Here is a 23,394-nt window from a genome sequence, read left to right on the forward strand (position 1 = left end):
GGGGATAGGCTTCCTGCAAGTCCAGCGCTACCATTGAGTCTCCCGGGTCCAGGGCATACAAGACCTGAGCTAATGTGAGCATCTTCAACTTTTACTTTTTGAGGAAGTAGTTGAGGGCTCGTAGATCTAGGATAGTATGAAGGCCCTCATCCTTCTTTGGGACCAGAAAGTAGCAGGAACCACAGCCTACTTTTGGCACCAGAACCCTCTCTAAGGCTCACTTGGCCAAGAGAGCCATTACTTTCTCTTAAAGCAAAAAAAAGATGATCCACCGCCAGCCGGTCATAAGATGGAGGCATTGATAGGGGGGAGGGGGGTAAGGGGGAGACTCGAAAGGTCTCCCCCTTGCCCCTTCAGACTATTTGGAGGAACCAGCTACCTGATGTGATGGTCTGTCAGTGGTGGAGGGGATGGCATAACCTACCACCAATTTGCTGCCCATGATCGTGATAGGCAAGACTAGGAGGGCTTTGAAGCTGAGGCTGTGTGTGTGTGTGTGTGTGTGTGTGGGGGGGGGGGGTGATGGACTTAACCGAACCCTGGCTACCAAACCCACGGGGCCAGAACGAGCTGCATCCTTGGCAGCACAGAGGTTCTGTAACTTGAGCAGTCTTGTGGCTGGGATAGGGCTGGCTTGGCTAAAATCCCCTTCCATAGACACGAAAGGCAGAGTGGAAAAGTGGCCTTTAAGTGGCTCAAGGACTTGGTCATAGACCGTGAGTCCTTAAAGCGCTCCGGTGCCATATCTGCCTTGCCTCCAATGAGACGAGTGCTATCAAAGGGTATATTCATGCGAGAGGCCTGGACATCCCCGAAAAGTCAGAAGTTCTCAACCAAGCATGGAGTCGAACCGCCAACGTCGATAAAGTCGCTCTGCCCAGCAAGTCAGTAGTATCGAGACCACAACGGATGGTGAACCTTGCTGAATCTCTCCCATCTGACATTGCTTGGGATAGGATGGCCCGGCCTTATCCGGGACTTGTGTTAGCACTTGCGCAACAGTTTCCCACAGGGAGGTGGAATAGCAGCCCAATAAGCATGCAAGGCTGGTGGAAGAAAAGATGGTCTTACCCCAACTGTCCAGTCTCTTGGAAACCCTGTCCAGGGGAGCAGAAAGGAACGCGCCATGGGAGGGAGAGGCTTGGACAACCAAGCTCTCTGGGCTAGGGTGGGTAGTGAGGAAACTTGGGTCGCCTGGAGCAGGGCGGTGGCAGTCGGAAATTGTCCTATTCACAGAAGCTTCTGTGCTGGACTTGGACCAAGTTTTCAGTAGGACATCTATAAGGGTCTCATTAAAGGGCAGCAAGGGTTCCAAAGAGTAGACACCAGGCTGCAGAACTCCCATCAAGATATTAGTGTTGATCGCCACGGAAGGGACCTGAAGGTCCAGGACCCTCAGCCGCCCTTCACACCACCATAGTAAATAACACTCCCTCTTCCTTAGCCACGGTAGTGTCAGAAAGCATGCCCAGAATCTGGAGAGGTGTCCAGTCCACTGGCCTCACCCAATTCCTCATACCAGTCCATTTCCTAATAAGGCTGGTCTTCTTAATGGTACAGCGACCCCTCCCAATCTTCTCCCACTCCTAGCCCCTAAGGATAGGGCTCAAGAAATTACCTAGGACCTGGAGTTTCTATCTTTGCCGGTACAGGCAGCAGTCGACCCAGTACTTGCTCTGGGTCGTCGGGGATCAGAATGGGGCTGGCGCCGGCTCGGCTGGCAAAGGTCGCAATGGCACAACCAGTGCCAGACATGACTTATAGGAGGACATAGGCATCGGGGCTGGAGCCGCCGGTGTGAAACTCGAAGGCGCATCGGGAGGTGCAGGCTGCACAAAAATTTGGCGCATGGCCTCATAGAACTCTCAGGGTTGGAGGGGGAGGAGGGGGGTTCACTCCAGCTTAAGGAAAATTGGGGAGGTAAGCTGTCAAACCAGGCCCAGGTTCCAAAGAACAAGGCCCAGAATGCAGAGACTCCTCTGTTGCATCGGCTGACGGACGGGGAGAAATCAAAGCACGCTTCGACTTCTTGTGCTTTGTGCCTCTTATCTCAGTGTCCCAAGGATTTGGAGTGGGATGACGAGGACTTTAAACTCCTGGAGCGGCGCCCATACCTTCCTATCGACTGGGACATTCAAGGAGATCTACTAGGAGTAACGCAACATGGGCAGACTGCCGGGCAGCAAGTAGCTTTAGGGACCACTCCCTGAAAGCCTTCGGCACCATGGCCCAACAGTCAGAGCATGACTTTGAGTCGTGCTTGTGCTCCAAGCACCACAGGCAAACCAGGTGTGGGTCAGTCACTGACCTGGCGCAGTGGCAGGCGCCGCATAGTTTGAACCCAGAAGTCTTCCTAGACATGATGGATAAAACCTTAACTCCAAAAAGGGGGTTGACAAAAGTAAAAAAAAGCCTTTCAAAAAGTGACAGAGAGTACCTCTCTTCACGGATCAGCGATTGCCTGGCACAGAAATAAAAAAACTGACGTCACCACACCGATGTGTTGTTTATATAGGAGCACAGGGGAATGTCTCGAAGAAAAATATTCCGGGTCCAGTCTAACACCTGGGAAATTCAAAGGTAAGGAATTTGGGATCAGATGTCTCTATCAGACATGAAAGAATTTGTTGTGATTTGTCTATGATAAATGCCAGTAAAGACATAGCTAAAATGTGGGTGGGAGGGCCCTTCTCCGCAGTCCGCAGTTGGGTCATAATCCCAGTGTCCTCCCTCACAGTAGAGGCATGGGCCCAAAATATGGCCTAGTGCATGGTGGTAGAAAAGACGGTGTACACAGCCCTGATGGTGCCTGATCAAGTCGAGAAAATATGGGAGCCATGGAAACAAAGTAGAGGATTGGTATAGGAAAAAATTGCTAATCTGTAACTGATTGGGTTGAGGGCAGGGAGGGTGATCAAGTATTATGAGCCACATGGCAGATTAATAGTAGGGACCTGTATTTAACCATTAATGGATCAGGACAGGGGGTGCATGGGGGGCTATGTGATCTGATCTTTAAAGTATTATTGCTATTATGTGTTAAAATCAATAAAATGTGCTTAAAAAATATAAAACGCAATTGTTTGTAAGACATTCGGTTTAATAACTATTGACATAATTCATAAATCGTCTCTCTGACCTGTATTTGCTGGTCTGCATTGCCAAATCATATTGTTTGCACTGGAAACAGACAACTTGATAAGCATAGCAAATTGCACCCGGTTCTTGAGATTCACACAAATGACTGACTACCTTAACTCGCTGTCTGCTTCAGGTCTATTTCCATTTGTAAGTTGCAGGCTTCATTTAAATCTGTTTAGTTGCATGTGTTTGTGATGTAATTTCAGAATTAATCATGTAGCGCTTTCACCCTGTTTTTCATGCCATCTTAATGCCTCTCTTCCTATTTACCCAACTTCTCCAAATAACTTTGAGAGTTCTATTTTAAGTTGTTTCTGTCCAATCGGAATTTCCTTGTGGTAGGAATTGTATGTTAGAGAAAACTGTGGCTACTTGGTTTAGACAATGTTGTAAAGTCATTCTGTACCCTGGGCACCCCCATTTGTTGCTGACTGGTACTGGTGGTAATGGACTCTGAATGTCCCTGGGCTATTCTGAAAACACACTTAGAATATAGTGAAAACACATACATACACAAGGGTACACCTATGATTTGGATACCTCTCCTCTAAGGCCCTAGTACATTATAGGGTAGGGGGATTACAACTACCTTTACGTTCCTAGTATATAACAGGGCATGGCAGTTTAGAGGCCAGCAGCCTTTTCAGCACTTGCATGTGTGCACTGCTGGTAGCCTGCGGTCAGTTTAAAAGCAGCCCTGTGTTGCAGGACTGCTTTTAAAATGAGAATTGTGCCCAAACTCTACTTTGGTGTTTGGGTACCCCAGAGTCTCCCCTAGGTGTCTCAGGGGTGGGGGGACAGGTACTTATAAGGAGGACCCTTATAAAATAGGTTTTATGGCCCTCGGGATAGAGAAATTGCACATTTCACTTCCCTCATTGTAGTAAAGTGCTTCCCAAAATTGACTTTTGTGGAATGAGGATCTACGATATTTGTACATATTCAGAATCTCTAAAGTCTCCCCTAGGTGTCCCGGGGCGGGGGGGGGGGTCGTTTAGATATAAGCAGGGTCCTTATAAAAAATGTTTTATACGTCCTGGTGTTAGAAAAATGGCCCAGTTCATATTTCACATTGCAGATCCCCAGCCACATAGGTTAACATGGCAGTAAGTTAATAATTAATAACTAATGCTCTGCTTTGCAGAAAACGATCATTTGAGGAATTAGGAGAATGGTATTGACGAATCAAACAACATGCTGTTGTTGAATTTATCCTAAAATATACAGATAAGAAGTTATAAGACTTTCATGTCTGTAAGCCAAAATCCAGGTCCAGTGGTCTGCCCTGATTAGTCAGAGTAAAGTGGATTAGCCAGGCTAAGAAGTAATAAGTGGCACCTGGGGTGAAGAGCCATCCTGGGAGGAGAGGGTTCTGCTGCACAGGAATGCCAGAGCAAGGGGGAGGGGTCGCAAACAATGAGCTTCAAAGGAAGGAGGGAACATGTAGAATATGCCCGTTCCATTTACACACATCCCCTCTGAACCCAGCCAGGTGGCAGTGTATACCCCTTTCTTTCAGGGAATATAAAAGGGGTAAGACACGTAGTTAGTGATGACAGAAATTGTCCTTTTATTTTTTTTATTGGCAGGCCCAGTAGAGTTACAAGTGAAAATAATAACTGCCCTCTCGGGTACTCGCTTTTCGTATATGGTTTTCCTTTCTGAATCCTCATTCTCTTCTCTCTTTAGCCGTCCCTTGGTCTGAGGTCGGCTCCCAGGAAGAGAGGACTTGTTGCAGCCCTCAGAACAAATCAAAGAGGGGATGCCATAAGTAGGTTGTACGTGAGCTAAGTCCTTTTCCCTCACGTTTGTGTCCCCACCACACCCATGACTCAAAATAACTCCTGGTGCTTTCTTTCACACTAGTGGGAGTATAGAGTCTCCTGCCCACCACCTTTTAAAGTATATGAAAGGTAGTTGCCTGCAGCCATGGCCCTCCTGGGTCGAGGCAGACTGGGTGCCAGCGGTCTCCTTCTTCTGGAAACCATCGGAGTTAGAAGTGTGGTCTTGCTCTTCAATGGGATTTGTCGTCAGCTCGACCTATCTCCCTGCTGGCGTCCGCACCGCTCCAGTCCATGTCTGCCATTGGCAACTATGGCGATAATCCATCTGGAGGTTGGTTTAGCTAGCTCTTGCATCTCTGCTGAGACTTCAGCCATATTGAATTTTGGAAGAATGGTGCTTTCTGGAAGACCATGGTGCCACACATTGGAGGAAATAGTCATGCACTGGGGTGTTGCCCTGCACCTCATTGGATAGCTGTGCCCTCCTAATTGATCCCAGAGAACACAGAATAAGTATCTGAGAGGGGCAAAGCCTTTCAGATCTGCTGCTTTAAAGAAGAAGAAAAAGAAGGGTCCATGCTGGAAGTTTGATTTGCACCAACCAGGACCTGCCCTCTGACTGACTGTGCCTGCTGCAAAATCTGGAACTACAGTCATGTGGACTCAATGTGCTTCAAAAGGACTAAATAGTGGATCCCCTGCAATCTACAGGTTAACAGAGCTCACCTGAATCATCACCACCAAGAATCCCCACCCTGGAGTGACTCCAGTGGATTTAGAAGGATTTTGTCCAAGTGGATCGTGGGAATTGAAGTCCCAAACTTTCAGGGGCCATATTGGAGCTTCCAGACCCACGGAGTAAGTTTGGTCACTTGGGGACCCTCAGAGGAAATTCAGGAAGAAGTTCCAGGTGGAGGCGTTTGGAGCAACTTTGGAAAAAGCTCCATAAGTGGACCGACTCTACCTGGCCAGCCACGCCAGCAACCCTCAATCAGGAGCCGGCCTGCCCTCCAGGTTCGTCCTGCTGAAAAGCTACGGAGATCGAACGCCAAGAGTTTGTCCAGGAGCTGGTCGAACCCCAAGCCAGCAAACCCTCACCAAATCAGGGCTGGTGAGGAGCATCGAGTTACACCGGGGAAAAAAACTCTGTAAAAGTTTCCACTTCCGGAGATAACAGACTTGACGGGGACGAACTGCGAGAGTCAAGCCACCCACCTTCAACCGCAAGCCAGCCTCAAACCCTGGTTTGTCCCTCTGGAAAGCTCCAGAGGTCTAACTTCCATAGTTTTGACAGTGAGCTTGTTGGAAGGCAAGCCGGCGAACCCTCACTGAATCCAGACTGGCGGAGAGTTTTGAGGACCCCAGCAAAAAAAGCTCCAGAAAAGTTTCTAAGAAGGTAAACACTTTGAAGAGGCCTACTGCAAGGGGTAGCCGTGCAGGGCTCATTCGTTGTCGGCCTGAAACTTTGACTATGTCCCAGTCTAGTGTGTCCAGATGTCCCAATAAGCGCAATAGGTTTCTATGTGCTATATATTGCTAAAACTTTAAAACATTCATATCTGGGGTTCCCTACATTGTATTTTTTCATTTTGGTGCAATTTTAAAGTTAAAAATATCTTCTATTTTTATAAATTGGTTTTAGATTTTTATTGTGTCATGTGTCCTACTTATTTACTGAATTGGTGTTCTTGAATGCTTTACATACCTGTCTCTAAAGTTAAGACTGGATGCTCACAGCCAAGCTACCAAGAGTTGAGCATTTGAAAAAGAATTATTCTGAGCCCTAGAATGTGTTAGTGGCCTTAGTGCCAGTGGAAGGTACATATTTACCACTACTAATAATCCACTTTGAAACAGACAAGTACTGAGAATCATGAGATTTTATGTAAATATCTTTCTTGGTTTAGTTCATGTGAAATATGGGGACTGACATACATCTGGCGGCGAATGGTGTCCTTGACATCTTGGATAATGACAAAGTTACCTCTCTATTGCTTGACCTTACAGTGGGCGCCCGCCCCGTCCCCCCCCCCATTATGATAAGGGGTTATGGTGTGGAAGTGATGAAGTCCAAGCATTTCTAGAAAATGTATAAAAGGTGTATGCCTGAAATACTACCAATTTAGGGGAACCATGCTGTACAATGGTGATGCCCAATTACGTCGAACGCCCACATGATTGTTCTTTATTAACTGTTGCAGCTAAGGAGAACGCAACCATTTTGGAGGTTTGCCAAAGTAACGTATATGGATTGAGTTTCTGCTCCATGTAAACAGGTCTCCAATCCACATTTCTTTCCTACTCCCTCAATGTGAGAATTAGTCTCACCAGCTGAGCCGCAGTTATTCTAAGAGACTTCGATCTCGACTCATCACTTGTCTCTTAACTTCTCCCACTTTCAGGAGCCGAACATCTTGACTCGCAAAAAGCAACTAATTCACTTGCAGGGCATTAAATTAATAGGTGGATGAAATTAATTCTCTGAAATAGCCGACAAAGGACATCTACAGTATACAGAAAAAAGCTTAAAATAACATAAATAAGAGAAGAAAATTCAAAGAGCACTCCAAACAAACAACATCGGTCTATAAAGAACAGAGTTGTTATGGCAGAACTCAAATTATTATTATTAATAAGCTTAACAAATCAAATGGAGAATTGTCTGACAGAGTAAAAACGTGTAAATACATAATAAGGTACACTTACTTGTCCTACTAAGAGCCCAGTGACATAGTCCTTCTCTTTAACGATAAGCCTTGAAAGGTAGAGTTCGACCCCCTCTTCCACAAAGTAACTTCTCCCCATGATGAGAATCTGCTATGAATCCAGTTCCTCGAATCTGCATAATAAAATTAAAATAATACATTGATTAGTTCCAAAATCACGTATTCACCAAGTATATCCAGAATATACTGTAAGTGGTCTGAAATAGCCCTGAACACGATTTCTGACCAAACTTTTCCAGACTTTGCAGCCTACATGAACATGATGCAGTCTGAGAACTTTGCAAGATAAACTTAAAACCCTGGCAGGCTTTCTAAACTGATTGTTATTGTTTTCTTGCATTTATTTCTTACAGTTCTGCCATTTTAAAATTAGATATTAATTTTTTTATTGGTTTAAATTGTCTGTGCTCTTCTACACAAATATGCTCATATATATCGTGCTTGCAGCCATCTTGATTTGTACTTCTCATTACACATTCACAATGTACAGTTTATGAGGTTAGAAATGTAAACAGTTTAAACAAGTCAAGTAGGAAAAATAGCAACAGGAATACTTTACACAGAAGTAAATGGCAGATATATTCTAAGGAAAAATATCAGCAAATTCCATGGAATATTATTTGAAAGGTAGTAGATAATAAAGATCCCAGATCATTCTGAGAAATTACTGCTGACTGGAAACCTAAAGAAAAACTAGTATTGATTCATTCGTCAACATGGAAGCATGGATTATATACATTTTACACACCTCTGTAAAGCACTGTAACAGCAGGTGGGGATGATGTACATATAGCTAGAAGTATGTTTTGAAATGTGGATGGCATTAAGATTATTCCCATTAACAAACTAAAATCACCATTCAACAAAAAAGGTAAATCACCAGGACTATACCTTATTGCACTAAAGGGATCAAATTAGATCCTGGGAATTGACAACCATTGCTCACCATTTAATTCAACACTGACATATACCCAAGTAATCATTGACCAAGATACAAGCCAAATTATTTAGCTGAACGATATACAGGAGATCCTTGCATAGTGTTGATGAGGGTAGGAAAGTCAAATCAGCTTCCGGCCACAGAAAAACAATCTACGGAGCTATGAATTTGCTCTTGATTCAACTCCGGCAACATCTAAATACAAAAGTGGTAAGAAGACAAACATGGTGGACCACAACTGCTGAGCTCGGAGTCAAACCACATCTGCTACGATATATCATGGCCTCGTGTAAAGAAAGCACTGACCTTTTAAGACATAGTCGAAATGTCACTATAAGATACAATGAAAAATGGCGTAACCTGTGCTTTACTAATGTGAGTGGGCAAAAAGCCTAAAGGTTAGTTAGATATAGCAATATTTTACTTTGTGCAATGACCCATTCAAGAAAAGTGATTCCACCTGCTATTTTAATAGTCCAGGAACTAGGCCTACATTTTCTGTTCTTCCCTAATAACTGATTGTCTACTCTCCTTTATTACAGAGATTGCACATGTACTTGTGTTCAGCAATCAAACCATGGAACACGTGCAAAGGTGATTCTTCCGAGGGCCTACTCCGACACACTTGCACTTACATCTTGCACCAAATTGCCACTCTCACCTCGCCCAAAGGTACAAAGTAATTTGAGCAGGATATCAGCTAGCCCTCAAGTTATCATTATTCTAATGCACGTGACTTTCTTATAGTACATCCTTATTTATTAGCTAATAGAATGGGAACAGTCCTGAAGCAGAGGCTTTGCAGGCCGGTGGGTGACTGAGGGCGACAAGGTTGGTGGCACTAGTGATGACCTACAGGTCTGGCCCACTTACAGTTCTCCACCTGTCTTTTGGGCTACTTCTTTCTTGAGAATTCAAAGTCATTGATAATGCCTTTCAGTTTCTTATTGAATACTTTGACAAACTCTATGGTTTGGGAGTTAAAGAAAATATAGATTCTTTATCCCCATTGGACTTCATGTTAACAGACATGAACTTTGAGCCTCTCTCAGGCCTGAGGAAACCACACACGTGTAATTTCTATCAGAGTATGATTTACCACTGGGTTAGTGGTATTTAAGTGAGGTACTGGTCAGGGTACCACATGGCTAAATGAGCAAACACCAGGGTGTTCCAATGCCCCGAACTTGTCCTGTTATCTTACTGTGGTAGTGTAGCACTGAAAGTGCATGGTAAAATATGCTTTACATACTGTACAGCAATGTAGATACTGACATAGGTGTGTTTTACGTCCATGAGGAGCAATTTTGATACCGCTAGATCAGTGTATTCTTGGTCATTATGGCAGTATCTATAACCTGTGAGATCAGCAAACTGTTCAGGCACCCAGAACACTAGCCTTGCCACCCCGAGGCTGGACAGTAAACCCCCTGTGATTCTGGGCAAATCACTTAATCTCCCCGTGCCTAAAAAATGAAAGTGTGTCCTCATGTAACGTAACTGGTGCTATGTAAAGCGCTCTGATAACTGATTCGGTTCGGTTCTAGTTCGCGCTATATAAAACTCCGGAAAAAAAAAAGACAGTGAGCAGACTCCTGACACTAGGATTGGCACAGGCTTCCTATTTGAGCATTATTCATGACCTCTGTCAGTCTAGCACATTGCACAGAGCCCTGGCTAACAGCATGGTGACACATTAAGCGACATATTATCAGCAGCACCCAGGAGTATTTTAGTATAATTCTAAAATACAGATATTGGCAGCTTGTAGTGCCTTAGCAATATTCGTATATTTCTGGACATTGCTTGGCATATGACAGCCCCCTGGCATATAATACAATTAATTTAGATGTTTTTACTTTCTAGAAATTGTAATGATTATTACCTGTACCGTCAGCTGTGATGGGCTTTATGTGCTGGCACAGTATTTGACCATTTGTACTGGCACATCTTCAGCCCTAACTGTAATGCACAATGGACGTGTCCAGCAGGTCCTAGCCCAGAGCCTTTGGGGCTCGCAATAGAAGGATTTACTCTTCAAACACACAACTCAGGCTGAAGAGTTGCCTCTTCACCTCGAAGCTTTTTTTGGTTTGAATGACTATCAGGTTGCACAACTCACTGACAGTATCAAACCGAAAGTGAAAGCAGGTAGGGCTTCTCAGCTGCTTTGGCTCCTTTCACTGCAATCAGTGCTTAGAGCACTGCAGGAGGGCCATCCCGAGCAGGGGTCCAGCCATTAGACAGAAAGGATCGAAAAGGGGAGGGTGGCCACGGGCAGTTGCCCCTTCCACCAAACCGACACTCCTTCTGCCTCTGGGAGGGTGGCATAACCTGAGGTCCCCAATCTGCTCAACCTAGGGGGTCCGAAAGCCCCCTAGGTGCCATAGTTTTTTTTGTAAGAATAGGGGTGTAGGTAGATGACGGCCTTCAGCGACATCAGGCAGCACCCGTGCATCCCAGGGGACCACAGTCTGTCTACCCACAAAAAGCAAACTGTGGAGTTTACCCCCTTCAGCCCAACCAGGGGTGGGTGAGTGGAGAGCAGAAAGCACCACTAGTGGCTTGATTACTTTTTGTATTATTACGTATTTGAGTTGGGTCAGTTAGATAAATATTGGGTTACACCCCTCCACTTCAGGGGTCTAGATAGTTTTCTTTTTCTTCTGGGAGGTAGTTGGGCGTTTTTCCCTAATCTGCCCTCCCAGGGTTGTAGAAAGTAACAGAAGCCAAAAAGAACAATTACTTCAAAGTTACAAGGATTTTTATTCACATTTTATAAACATAAAATATGAGGTAGGCATACCCACCTAACAGTATTCCTGAAGACTATGCGCCCTAAATATCAAAACCTTCTTCTTCAGAATACTTTTTAATATTATGTATAGGGTATAGGGAGGGGAGCCAACCCACAACTCATATTGGTATCAGGGCTCACCCCTCCAACCCAAGAGTCCCCACAGTCTTTTAGCCCCTCAGCTCCTCACGGGAGGCAGATTGGAGGATTACCCTCAATATGCACACCTAGAGGGCAGAAAGCACAACAAGAAACCTGGCATGACTTATTTTTATTATGTATGAGGTGGAGAGACAACTTGTATTGGTAACAGGCCACACCCTGGCTGAAATTGATGTAAGCAAGCCATGCAACAATTTTGTTTTTCCTCAGGGAGATGGATATGCCCAGACGATGATCCCATGCTCATTGCTCTGTAGGGCTAAAGCTGCACTCTACTGATGAGGCCCAAATATGCTGAAACCGGTCTGGGGTTTCTTGTGTTCCTGCTCAGATTGGCCTGGATGTTCAGAAAGAACTGTTCCTACTAGAGCAGCCCTTGGGCTGATTCCTGTTTGAGTTTGCATAGAGGGCAACAAATTGATTATCTGGGTTGTAGAACAGAGTAATTACTAATGACCAAGCCTAATTCAAACAAAACACCTGTTACTTTTTTAAGTTCCCCTCCACCCAAAAGGCATCAATAGATATTCTGCCCTACCGGGTGAGGGGACAATTAGGGGCTTTACCCCAATATAGTTCCACAGGTGAACAGAAAGACGATTAGAGATAAGGGATTGTTTTTTATTTGGGGCAGCCTTCTGGGTAATGCCAATCACTCTCCTTTCTACCCAGGATCATTAAACATGTTTTCCTTGGGTATCTAGAGTGGGTAAGCAAGCCCCATATGCCCCCCATTAGCAATGCTACTGTTTTGGATATACTGAAGCCTATTTAAGATAAAGGCGGGAGACCTCAGAAAAAGAGTGTTAAGGTATTCCAACCTACTCAAGATGGAAGCCTGAACAACAGTCTGGCGGATGTGAGGTGGTAGACTAGAAAGGATCCTACTTACATAGCAGCTTCATCAACAGAAAGCATGTAGCGGAGAACTTGCTAACATGAGATGAAAGAGAGACCTTATGTACTACATGCAAACCTAGATTCTATGGCAGGACCAGAGGCTTCTGATTAGGCTGTTCTTTCTTACTTAATTTTACTCCAGCAGCCATTAACAAACACAACAAACTACATTTCCCATGAGCCCATGGGAAGAATGGAGATAGAAAAAAGTCCAACACATTGTCCAATCCTGGGCCAGGATGGCCTGTGACCTTCCCCTGAGGGCGCTTTACCCTCCTCTTTCTTTGCTGCTCCAGCAGCATTGAGATAAGTAATTTTTCTTCTCTATTTTACGTGAGATCTCTGCATAATGTGCAAAGGTTTTATGGTAATTATGCCTGCGCGAGCATTGCAATGTCATCCGTGCTAGCTTTGATGCTTAATAGCCTCGCGCGGCTTGTGTTTTACAGATATTTAATTTTCTGACCGCAGGAGTGCTCTCGCTCCTTACGCGGTCTCCATTATATACGCCAGGCTCTAACACGGTGCGGCCCTACCGCCGCTAGGGGACCCCGTCCTTTTCTCTTCAGTGCGCTTGGCGTGCAGTTTACCCCCTGCATCCGGCGAGTCTCGTTGCATCAGTTCGCGTTGTGTAGATGATGAGGATGAGACTCGCTCGGCTGCGTTCTGTGTGAGGCCAATTATCTCCTTGTTGAAAATATGTGGGGGAAGATATAATTACCTAAAGATATTATTACTGAAAGGCAAAACAGGTCAATAGAGCCACTGCCTAGAGCATTACACCCATGCCTCGGGTAAGACAGTTTGATTGCAGGGGACCTGCCCAGGCATAATTACCCTCTGTATAAGGGAGCTACTGTCCCAAGTTTACTCTTATAATATACCCTAAGGGGTGTCTACATTGTACGGGGAAATCCCCTCCTATTAACCCTTTACTAGGTAAATGTAAATGTACATGTATTTATATAGCGCAAATCACCGACCCAGTATCTAAGCGCTTGCTTAGGGAACCCGTCCTGGTATTCCCCTGTGAGATACCCCGGCAGGGTATCCACAAGGTGAAAGCCAGGCATCCCGCCGCGAGGGGCCGTAGTGGAGATTAAGCAAGCTATTGCCCAGAGTCGCAGAGTGTGACCCCGTGAGTCGAGTAGGCACCGGAGCGAGAATTATCGAGTCCGTGGAATGTTTGAGCCCGAGACCCGCCGAGGCGGGGAATCGAACCCTGGTCCACGGCCAATCTCAGCTTCCGGGTCTGCCGCCTCTAACCACTGATCCACGCTTCTCCACTAATCCTTAACAAATGAAGGATTTTGAATACCAGTATTATGACGTGGAGGAAGTCACATACTTACCTATAGATGATAATTTTTGTCCGGTTATGGACTCCTTTATCTTCAAGGCGGTGTCAATGGTAGTGGCGGCCTTGGAGAAGAAGATTACCCAGTTGCAGTCCCAGTGCCTGAAACCCCCGGACACCAGGGAAGACCAGTCAGGGGCACGAAACCCATTACCTCCAGGGAAGCCCTCCACCTTCGCCCCTGACCCCAAGAGGAAACGCACAGATGACGCTGGGGTGGACACTGATGCGTTGGAGCGCTTAAGAAAGGCTTTTATGGATACCCAACCCCTCCCCCCCTCCAACTGCTCCCAACCCTCAGGAGACCTGGCGGGACCCTAGGATTCCCCGACTCTCTGCCTGCGGCAGATCACGATGAGGACTTCTGATAGGGATGGTGACTCAGGCAGATACCAGACCAACCTGCAGGGCTTAATATAAGCAGTGACAAGCTAAACCCAGAAAACCTACTTCATCCTTGGTCAGCAGAGTGGGTTCCAGCCTTAAAGTGGCTGTGTATATGGCATCTAGGCTTCGCAAGCCCTTGGATAAGAAAGTTAGAAGCTGCCTCAAGGCAGAATGCCCAAGACCGACTCTAGAGGGAAAGGTCGCCCTCACCCCTGAGGTGGACCCAAAAATGGCTACCTTCTTGGCAAAATTCATCAGGCACCCCAAAAAAAGCATTGATCGTTCCTGAAGAGCGTGACAGGATAAACTCCTGGACACGGCTGGTCCTTTAGCTAAAATCTTGGACATGACAGAAGATGCCAAGTCCTCGGGCATGCTTATCTCTCCTGAAACACTTTCCAGTTGGGCCCAGAGGGCAGTCCTTTTCCTGGGAAATGCTAATGCAGCCATTTCCACGGAACGCTGCAGATCCCTGTTAATTAAAATTGACCCTAAGCTGGAGGAATTGCCCACCTTGGAGGCTGGGCCTGTAGCAGAGGGTAATCTTTTCGGGGATCCCTTTGTTAGGGAATTGAGAAAATTTGTCAACACGTTCAATTCCCTGGACAAGGCCCAGTCCTCTATTAAACGTATCTTCACCGTGCGTGTTTTTGGGGCAGCCGGTCATGGCAGGGGGCGATCGTCCAGCCATCCTTACAATCAAGCCTCCTTCAAGTCGGAGAACCCCTACCGAGGACAGTGGCAGGACCCCAACAAGTTTGGGAACTTCTACCCTACTAGGCCACAGCAACGCAATAGACCAGGTAGAGAAAGAGGAAACGGCAGCTACGATAACCAACAAGGTGAGCGTTCAGAGTTCAGTGGACGTAGAAAGAGGAGGCAGGCTGCAGGGCTTCTACCACAATTGGGCTTCTTTAAACTCAGACGCCTGGGTGTTACAGACAGTGCAAGGCTTTCAGATAGAGCATATCGAGCAACCTATCCAACTTGCTCCCCCAAGGCCGATCTACTTTTAAAGGGTGCAGCGAGATCTGATAGACAAGGAGATCTATGATCTTTTGAGGATGAGGGCAGTGGACATCTTAACCCCTCACCCCCGGGGTTTCCTCAGCAACATCTTCTTAGTGGAGGAACAGGATGGGGGCTCTCAGACTGTAGTAAATCTCAAGGAGTTCAACGGGTGGCTAAGCTATCGCCACTTCAAGATGGAGGGTATCCACTTCCTCAGGGATCTCCTCCAGAACGGGGATTGGATGGTCCGCCTGGACCTCAAGGATGCGTACCTCATGATCCAGATTTTTCCCCCTCACAGGCATTTTCTTCAGTTTCAGTGGAACTTGCCGACGTTCGAATTTATATCCCTTCCTTTCGCTCTGTCAAGCTAATGAAGCCGGTGGTGGAGCGCCTCAAATCGGAGGGGATAAGGGTGATTGTTCATATGGGCGACATCCTGTTAATGAATCAGTGCCCCGGACGCCTGTTGGCCCATCTACAACTGAGTGTCAGTTTCTTAGAGCCCTGGGGTTTGTGATCAACGATTCCAAATCAGACCACATACCTTCTTAGAAGATGCAATTCTTAGGTTTCCTAGTAGACCCGGTCAAAGCTACCCTAACCTTCCTTCTCACAAGTTAGAAAAGATCAGGCACGAGCTGCGACCCACTCTAGCCAAGCCCACAATATCTCTGTGCCAACTCGCGAGGGTGGTGGGCCTCTTGTCAACATCCATTCAGGCCGTATTTCCAGGCCCCTTGCACTAGAGGGCCCTTCAGCGGCTCAACGCATCATATCTTCGCAGGGGCCTTACTCCCAGTTCACCCCCCTCTCGGATGAGGCCAAAACGGAACTTCCGTGGTGGATTTCGCACATGGAGGCATGGAACGGCCAGGCAATCTTCGGGTCGCAAACTGACCTAGTGATTGAGTCCCACCCAAGTGGCTTAGGTTGGGGTACCCGTCGCGGGGATATTTCTTGCGGAGGAAAATGGTCCACCGCAGAGCAAGGCCTTCAAATCAACTGCTTAGAGCTGATGTCGGGCTCCTTTGCAGTAAAATGCTGGACCAAAGACAAGGTCCAATGTTGTGTCCTTCTCAAAATGGACAATGGCAGCGACACGCTACATCAACTATTTAGGAGGGACAAGATCCAAGGTATTATCCGGCCTAGCACAGTACCTCTGGATGTACTGTCTATCCAATCCGGTTTCCCTTTCGGCAGAGCACCATCCCGGGACATCCAATCAGGTTGCGGATTGGTGCTCCAGCCATTGGAAGGACACCAGCCTATGGCGTCTACATCTGGGAGTATTTCACGAACTCCAATACCTCTGGGGCCCCTTCTCGATAGACCTCTTTGCCTCTCGGCTGGACTCCTAATTGCAAGCGCCCGGATCCGGAAGCCTTAGCGACGGATGCGCTCCTGCACAACTGGAGTACGGAGCGAGGCTACGCCTTTCCGCCCTTTGCGATGATCATGAGGGAGTCAGCCCGGATGAGAAGACAACTAGCAGGTCTGATAACGATCACCCCGATATGTAGGTTACAAGCATGGTTTCCAGGTCTGATGGAACTTTGAGATTTTCCAATCCGCCTACCCCAGTTTTTGGATCTCCTCACAGATCCACAGGGGAATCCCCATCACCTCCTACTCTTGGGAGGCCTTCAACTGATGGCCTGGAGGATTACAGGCAAAATTGGAAGGTGCCAGTCCAGTCCTTTCGGGCGACGCTGCCTCGTTACTCGCAAAATCCTGGGCAGGGAGCACTAGCAAAAGGTACCGCTCTGCTTGGTCCAGATGGGGGAGTTGGTGTCTTCGACAACAAGTTGATTCAATGGGGGTGGATGTTGTCTATGTCCTAAATATTTTAGCTTCTCTGGCCAAAGAGGGCTTGGCCTACAGGTCAGTCAATACCTTCCGATCTGCTATATCAGTGGGCCATATGCCGGTGGATGGTCACCCTACTGGGGAGCACCCGTTAGTGTGCAAACTTACTGAGAGGCATCAGGCTATCTAGGGCACCAGAACCTTGGTATTCTATCCTTTGGGATGTCAATAAAGTTTTGAACCTGTTTAGGTCTTGGCCATCTAATAAGTATCTTTCTAGAAAACAGATGTCAGCGAAATTGGCGACCCTTTTATGTCTAATATCTTGCCGCCGAGTTTCTGATGTACTAACCTTAGACCTTACGGGTCGAGTATTCACTCCGGAGGGGGGTACTTTTCACATTTCCAGAAGGACAAAATGTAATTCAAGGTCAGTGTCTTAAACCGCTTTCCCGGATGTCCCAAAATTATGTGTGGTCAGAGCATTGAAATCCTACTAAGTGGCAACAGTCGACATACACTCACACGACGTCAAACAATTGTTTATAGCCCTCACTAAACCACAAGGGGCGAACTCCTCCCCTACGATTGCCAGATGGGTTTGCTGTGTTATGCAGTAGGTAGGGATATATTTGGTTTCTCTTAGCTCATTCGGTCCGGGGTGCAATGGCATCGAAGGCTTTTTCTTTGAAGGGGCGCAGTTGGAAGATATCCTTAATGCCGCTGACTGGTCCTCAGACTCCACCTTCAAGAGGCTTTACTTTAAACCAGTGTCCTCACTGGCGTCTCTGGTAGATAAGCTTTAAACTAGCCTAATCCATAGCCTCCAGTCCTGACAGAGTGAAAAATGTCCCAGCTACCGTAAAGTAAAGATTCAATTCTATTAAGGACGTGGAAGCGAGGATTAGCCCACCTGATTGTGAAATCCTCCCAGAACTTCCTCTTACGTGAGGTGAGTAACTCTTTTCCATTCTCCCTGACGATTGCTAGAGCATTATTGGTTTCTTGTTCTATGCTTGTTGCGGAATCATGGTAATTGAAATATGTTCAAGTTGTTCCATATTACGGAATCTCAATCTCATTTCCTTGTTTGAACTAGGTTCGGAGGCCAATAAACAGGAATAACTCAAAGATTGGCAAGCTGCGGTCGCACGAAGAAAGAGGAGGGTAGAGCGTCCTCAGGGGAAGGTCACAGGCCATCCTGGCCCAGGATTTGACAATGTGTTGGACTTTTTTCTATCTTCATTCTTTCCATGAGCTCATGGGAAATGTAGTTTGTTGTGTTTGTTAATGGCTGCTGGAGTAAAATAAAGTAAGAACGAACAGCCTAATCCTCTCCTCCGCGTCCTTAATAGAATTTAAACTTTCCTTTACGATAGCTAGGAAATTTTACATTGCAAGCCAAGGTGGGAGGGGGGCAGATCTGAATTCAGGAGGCCTGGGATCAGAGGGGAGTGATATAGGAGAACTACCGCAGGAGGTTATGAGCCTCTCTGTTTTGTTGGCGTTCAACTTAAGTGAGTTAATGCTTATCCAATCTCCCACATGACAGAGGTTTGAACATTTTAAATGATCTCCGTGTCTAAGGAGGATAGGATGTGCATATTATCATCATTTTTCTTAAACTCTAATCCAACGGAGCGGATAAGTTGAGCAAGAGGTCAAACATACAAGCTGAAGAGAGGGGGGTCGGCGATTAACCCTGAGGTACACAGAAAAGTGCCAAATAGACAGCTTGATATTTGCTAGATAATCAATTAAATTAAGCATACGCTGAGCCTTGAATGCCTGCGGCACAAAGATGATCGAACAACTGAAAGAGAGCAACACTGTCGCATGTGGTGGAGAGATCTAATAGGACCAAGGCTGATGAAGAGTCCTACTCTCACAGCATTTCGAGATTATTAAGCACAAAACCGAGGCTGTGTTAGTACTATGAGAAGGTTGAAACCCAGATTAAGAGGAGTCCCAGTAAAAGATTAGATTAAAAGAAAAGCAGAGAGCTGTTTGTTAACAGCTTTCTCCAGTAGTAGGGGTATCAGCTGTGGTTTAAAAAGACAAGTATTGAAAATGCCATAGGTCTCGCCTTTGATTAAGTTAAAGCCATTTGCTATGCTAATGGTATTGTATAGCAAAGCAAATGGCTTTAACTTAATGCAAGGCGCGACCTATTGCATTTGTAATGCTTGTTTTGTTTTTGTTACAATTTTTTTTAGCATAACGCGAACTCAACCTGAAGGTCTGTTGTGGTTTAAATGAGTACCAGTTACACTGCACAAGGACACATTCCTGTTTTTTAGGCGCAGATAGATTAAATGATTTGCCCAGGATCACAGGGTGTGCACACCATGAGCTGCAAACTCCTGCAGAGAGCCAGTCTCCAGCTCATTGTTTCGAGGCTCGGTGCAGCCGACGTGCACAGGAGGTGTGAGATCTCCCCAGGAAGTGGGGGGGTGATGAATTTAATGTGCCCCAGGCTGTGATAGGCACACAGCCTCGCCCCCTCCTCCAAAGGAGAAAGTTTTGCACAAGTTGGCATGCCTGAAAGGCCAGACTGACTCCAGCGGGTTTGGAGTGAGACAGCTCTGGGGCGCCGCTGCCGGCTGCTGGCGACCACTGAGAGTGAATACTGAAGAAGTGGTGACTGGTGCAAGAGTGAATGTTGGAATGAGATATTCAGGAGAGTGACTGTTATAAACGGACGAATTGCGGTTGCAATGAGACACTCGTGCAGACCGTGGAAAGAGAATGTGCAAGCTTCTAGCTCTCTGTCAGTTAAGCCGCGTCAGAGATAGAACAGGCACCGAAAAGAGTGGGTAAATTAAATTGAGATTCTTGACCCTGGTCAAAGTCATTCATGGAAAAACTAATGGCTCAATTGATACTATGGAGAAAGAAAGGCAGGCGTGTGTTAGGAAAAGTATAAGTAGCAGTGTGGAGGAGGACGGTGCAAGGAGTAGGTACTGGAGGCGGTGCTTTTAAAACACGAAGTGTGCACGTAAAATGAAAACATTATGAGTGTCTGAAAAAAACAAGCGCAGCCAAAGCGGACCGCGCTCAAAATGAAAATAAAGGAGTGTTTACGGCCTTTTAAAGGAGAGTGTGTGAATCCGCAATTAAACAATCCAGTCCACGTGGGTGGGGATAAAAGTGGACAGGGAGGTAACCAGGAGGGAATAAAAAGCCTCCTGACAATCCGAACACTCCGTTTAGCATAACTGGTGAAGCAAAATGACGGTATGGCGGAGCACAAAGCTTACTTCTGGAACTGTATTGATTACAAGAAGCCCTCGCATGGCGAGATCAGCGCCTGCGGGCTCGGGCTGCTAACGCCAGGCGAGACCTAAAAAACTGGGGTGATATGACCCTGTATCCAGGCCTAAGGAACAGACCTTGTGTCAATGGATTTATTACAGCTTGAAAAGAAGGGCATGTTGTGAGAAGTTGGCCTGATGTATAATGTCTCCAATTCTGGGGGCACCTTGTATCAGTCCAAACAATCCCTTATGGTGGGGGTTGTAAGTCAACCTTAAAAAGACAAGCTATCCTAATGGGAGCATGGACTAAGCAGCCTACAGGCTTAACTCAAGAGGGCATGTGAAGCCAGCTGTTTTACCATATGCAATCCTGTAATATCAAATGAAAGGACACCACACAAGTTATATATTATAAAAATATATGTATTTATTCTTAGAAAAATCCCCTGTACTCTTTATGAGTATAGAAGCACAAGCGTTTAAACAAAAGCACAGTATAACATATGAAAGTTGCACAATTATGGATAGGGCCGGTGGCCACTCAAACCATATATCAAAAAAGTGGTATAAGTATCACCTTTCGAACTGTGGTAAGGCCTGGGGCCTTGGGAATCTCTGGGACTACACTGGACTAACAGCAGTTAGGACGGGAGTAGCCCGCGGTATTTGTGTGCAGCGCTAAAAGCACACGCATGCACCAATGCAAAGTCAATGGTGCGTAAAAGTTATCGAGTTACAGTTTTAAGGGTCTTCCGACTGGAATAGAATTACCACACTTTAAACTAGGACACTAGAGGTGTAAACCAATACAGGAGCACCGGCGTTCATGAGTTACCTCACCCACAGGAAGCGGGTGCATAGGTGCCAAAGTGTGTCGGGTTTCGTCGTGTAGATCTATGGAGCCTGGAGATGAAGATGCTGCAGGCGACCAGGAGAGAAGAGTCCGGTTGGATCCAAGGGTGGATCGAAGATGTAGAGTACCTGAAAGCAGAGGGGACAAAGTCTGGGTCACTAGCCAGTGCCCAGGAAGGAACCAGGCAATGTCGGGCGCAATCAGGTGGTTGTTGTGAAGCTTGTCTCCGCTGCCACGTGGACTCTGGGGCAACGAGGATGTCCTGGAGTGAATCAAGAGCTGTCCCACGAAGGCTCTCGCTGTCGGCGGTGTCGGCTTTTGGATCGGAGTTAACAGGCCTTGGCAAATGCAACCCACGCAGGATTCGAAGATCGCTTCTTACTCGGACCAGCAAGGTCAGAGCGGGTGCTCCTTTTCAGGGGAGCGAGGGCCAGTCTGGAGCAACCAGACTAGCAGAGCAAATTCAAAGGTTTGTCGGTACTGGGGCCACTAGCCAACGGGCAAGCGACCGGACCAACGCGTTGAGCAGGAAAATGCAAAAGGGCCCCACGCAGCACTCGATGAGTGTGGAGGGGTGAGCTTCGGTGCAAAAGCTGCTCGGGGCTGGGGCTTCTCAACCCCCAATGCACAGCTTCGAGGGAGCCTCGGGAGCTGCACGGTCAGCACTTCGTAGTTTTTCCAAGATGGCCGGCCCCACGCTTCAGGTCGCCTCCACGGGTCTCAGATTCGCTGGGACTGTGGATCGGGCTGTTGGAAGGCAGGAACGCTGGGTCTTGTCGATCTCTGTCGCTCGAGTTCCGGCGGGAACTGCAACAAAGCAAACGGTGAGGTGCTGGATGGTGCCTGTTTGCACAGGGTGGTCACTCCTTGACCACAAGGGAGATTCTTCAGTCTTCCACGTCGAGTGGGATGTCGAAGGGTCCAGAGTTTCGTTTCATAAGTTTCAGTCAGGATAATCTGATGTGCATCAGCACAGCTCCTACCTTTATTCCAAATCAAGGGGCTGGATTACCTGCTAGGTCCCTCCTATGGGTGGGACCCAGGAAGGGGGTGGTTACACCCCTTTCCCTTTGTCCAGTTTCGCGCCAGAGCTGGGGCTGGAGTGCCCCAGAACCGGTTTGACTGGATTTTGCATGTGACTCCTTGTGTGCCCCAGGCAGTGTCTAGTTTCTTTCAACCCTCCCTGCTCCAATCCACTATCTCCTGTCTGGGGTGGTGTAACACCTCCCTGTGACAGGAAACCCTTTGTCCAGGCCTCCCCTGCCAAGTTTCGGTCAGCAGCAGGAGGTCAGACTTGTGTCGGGGCAGCAGCATCCATTTTGTGATGCTGAGGCTCTGGTTAGGATTAACCGCGTTTTAAGTAAAGTAACATATCTTCTCCCTCTAGAAGGGTGGAATGCTACCCCCGTCGCCAGAACTGGCGAGGGGGTAGTATTCCAAAGTGTATGACACCAAACACGACATGTTTTGATAAAGCCAAACCAAAGTTAGCATTAACCGCGAGGATTATAATGCACTTAAGAATATATGGTATGGCAGTATCACTGGAACAGCAGTCAGGAAATGGTTCCGAACACTGCAGACAGGCTCAGCTCATGCTAGAGCACCATCTCACATAAAACCAAGCACTCTGCCTCCAGGATTGTAAAGGCCTGCCATAGGAGTGACTTATAGGTGCATATGTGTCCAGATATAGGTTTAGACATAGGTATACTATATCTAAGCAAGGGGTGAGTACACCACCTTGCCCCAGCTGAGTGATCAGCCAGTTGTGTCGATTTAAGTGACCAGCCAGGGGTGGCAAAAGATATGCTGCAGCCCCTGGTGGCCTTGGATGCATCTATGCCCTGGGCACCTATAGTGCACTGTACAGGGGCTGATAAGGTGTCCAGTACCAAATTGGTTATGTACCTATAGTACATGTCTGTGAATTTAGAGAGAGAACAGCAGGCTGTGGGTCTGATTAGCAGGACCACAGCCACATTAAGTCGAAAACCAGTGAAGCAAAAAGCAAAAATTGGGGTGACCATAGGAAAGCAGACCCTACTCTCCTACACAACCCCCCCCCCCCAATGCAGGGACATTAAACTTAACCTTGACCAGATAAGTCTTCATGTTCTAAGTGGAAGTACCTGGAGAGACCATCTGCATTACCATGGTCAGTCCCTGATCTGTGCTCCACTGTAAAGTCTATCCCCTGTAGGGAAATGGACCACCTGAGCAGTTTGGGGTTTTCACCCTTCAGCTGATTGAGCCACAAGAGGGGC

The 23,394-nt window shown here is 46.9% G+C and overlaps 1 protein-coding gene across 3 annotated transcripts in view; it reads right to left on the bottom strand.

Annotated features, from left to right (window-relative positions):
* The window catches only part of ODR4 (odr-4 GPCR localization factor homolog), a 237,167-nt gene that overhangs the window by 177,536 nt on the left and 36,237 nt on the right, over positions 1-23,394 (bottom strand). For all 3 annotated transcript variants that reach the window (XM_078642589.1, XM_078642600.1, XM_078642610.1), the window contains exon 2: positions 7,632-7,764. In XM_078642589.1, coding sequence (XP_078498715.1) covers positions 7,632-7,730 — 99 coding nt within the window. In that variant the 5' untranslated portion in view covers positions 7,731-7,764. The remainder of the gene's footprint in view (positions 1-7,631; positions 7,765-23,394) is intronic.

Source organism: Lissotriton helveticus, chromosome 1_1, assembly GCF_964261635.1.
Source record: "Lissotriton helveticus chromosome 1_1, aLisHel1.1, whole genome shotgun sequence".
In the NCBI taxonomy this organism is placed as follows: Eukaryota; Metazoa; Chordata; class Amphibia; order Caudata; family Salamandridae; genus Lissotriton; species Lissotriton helveticus.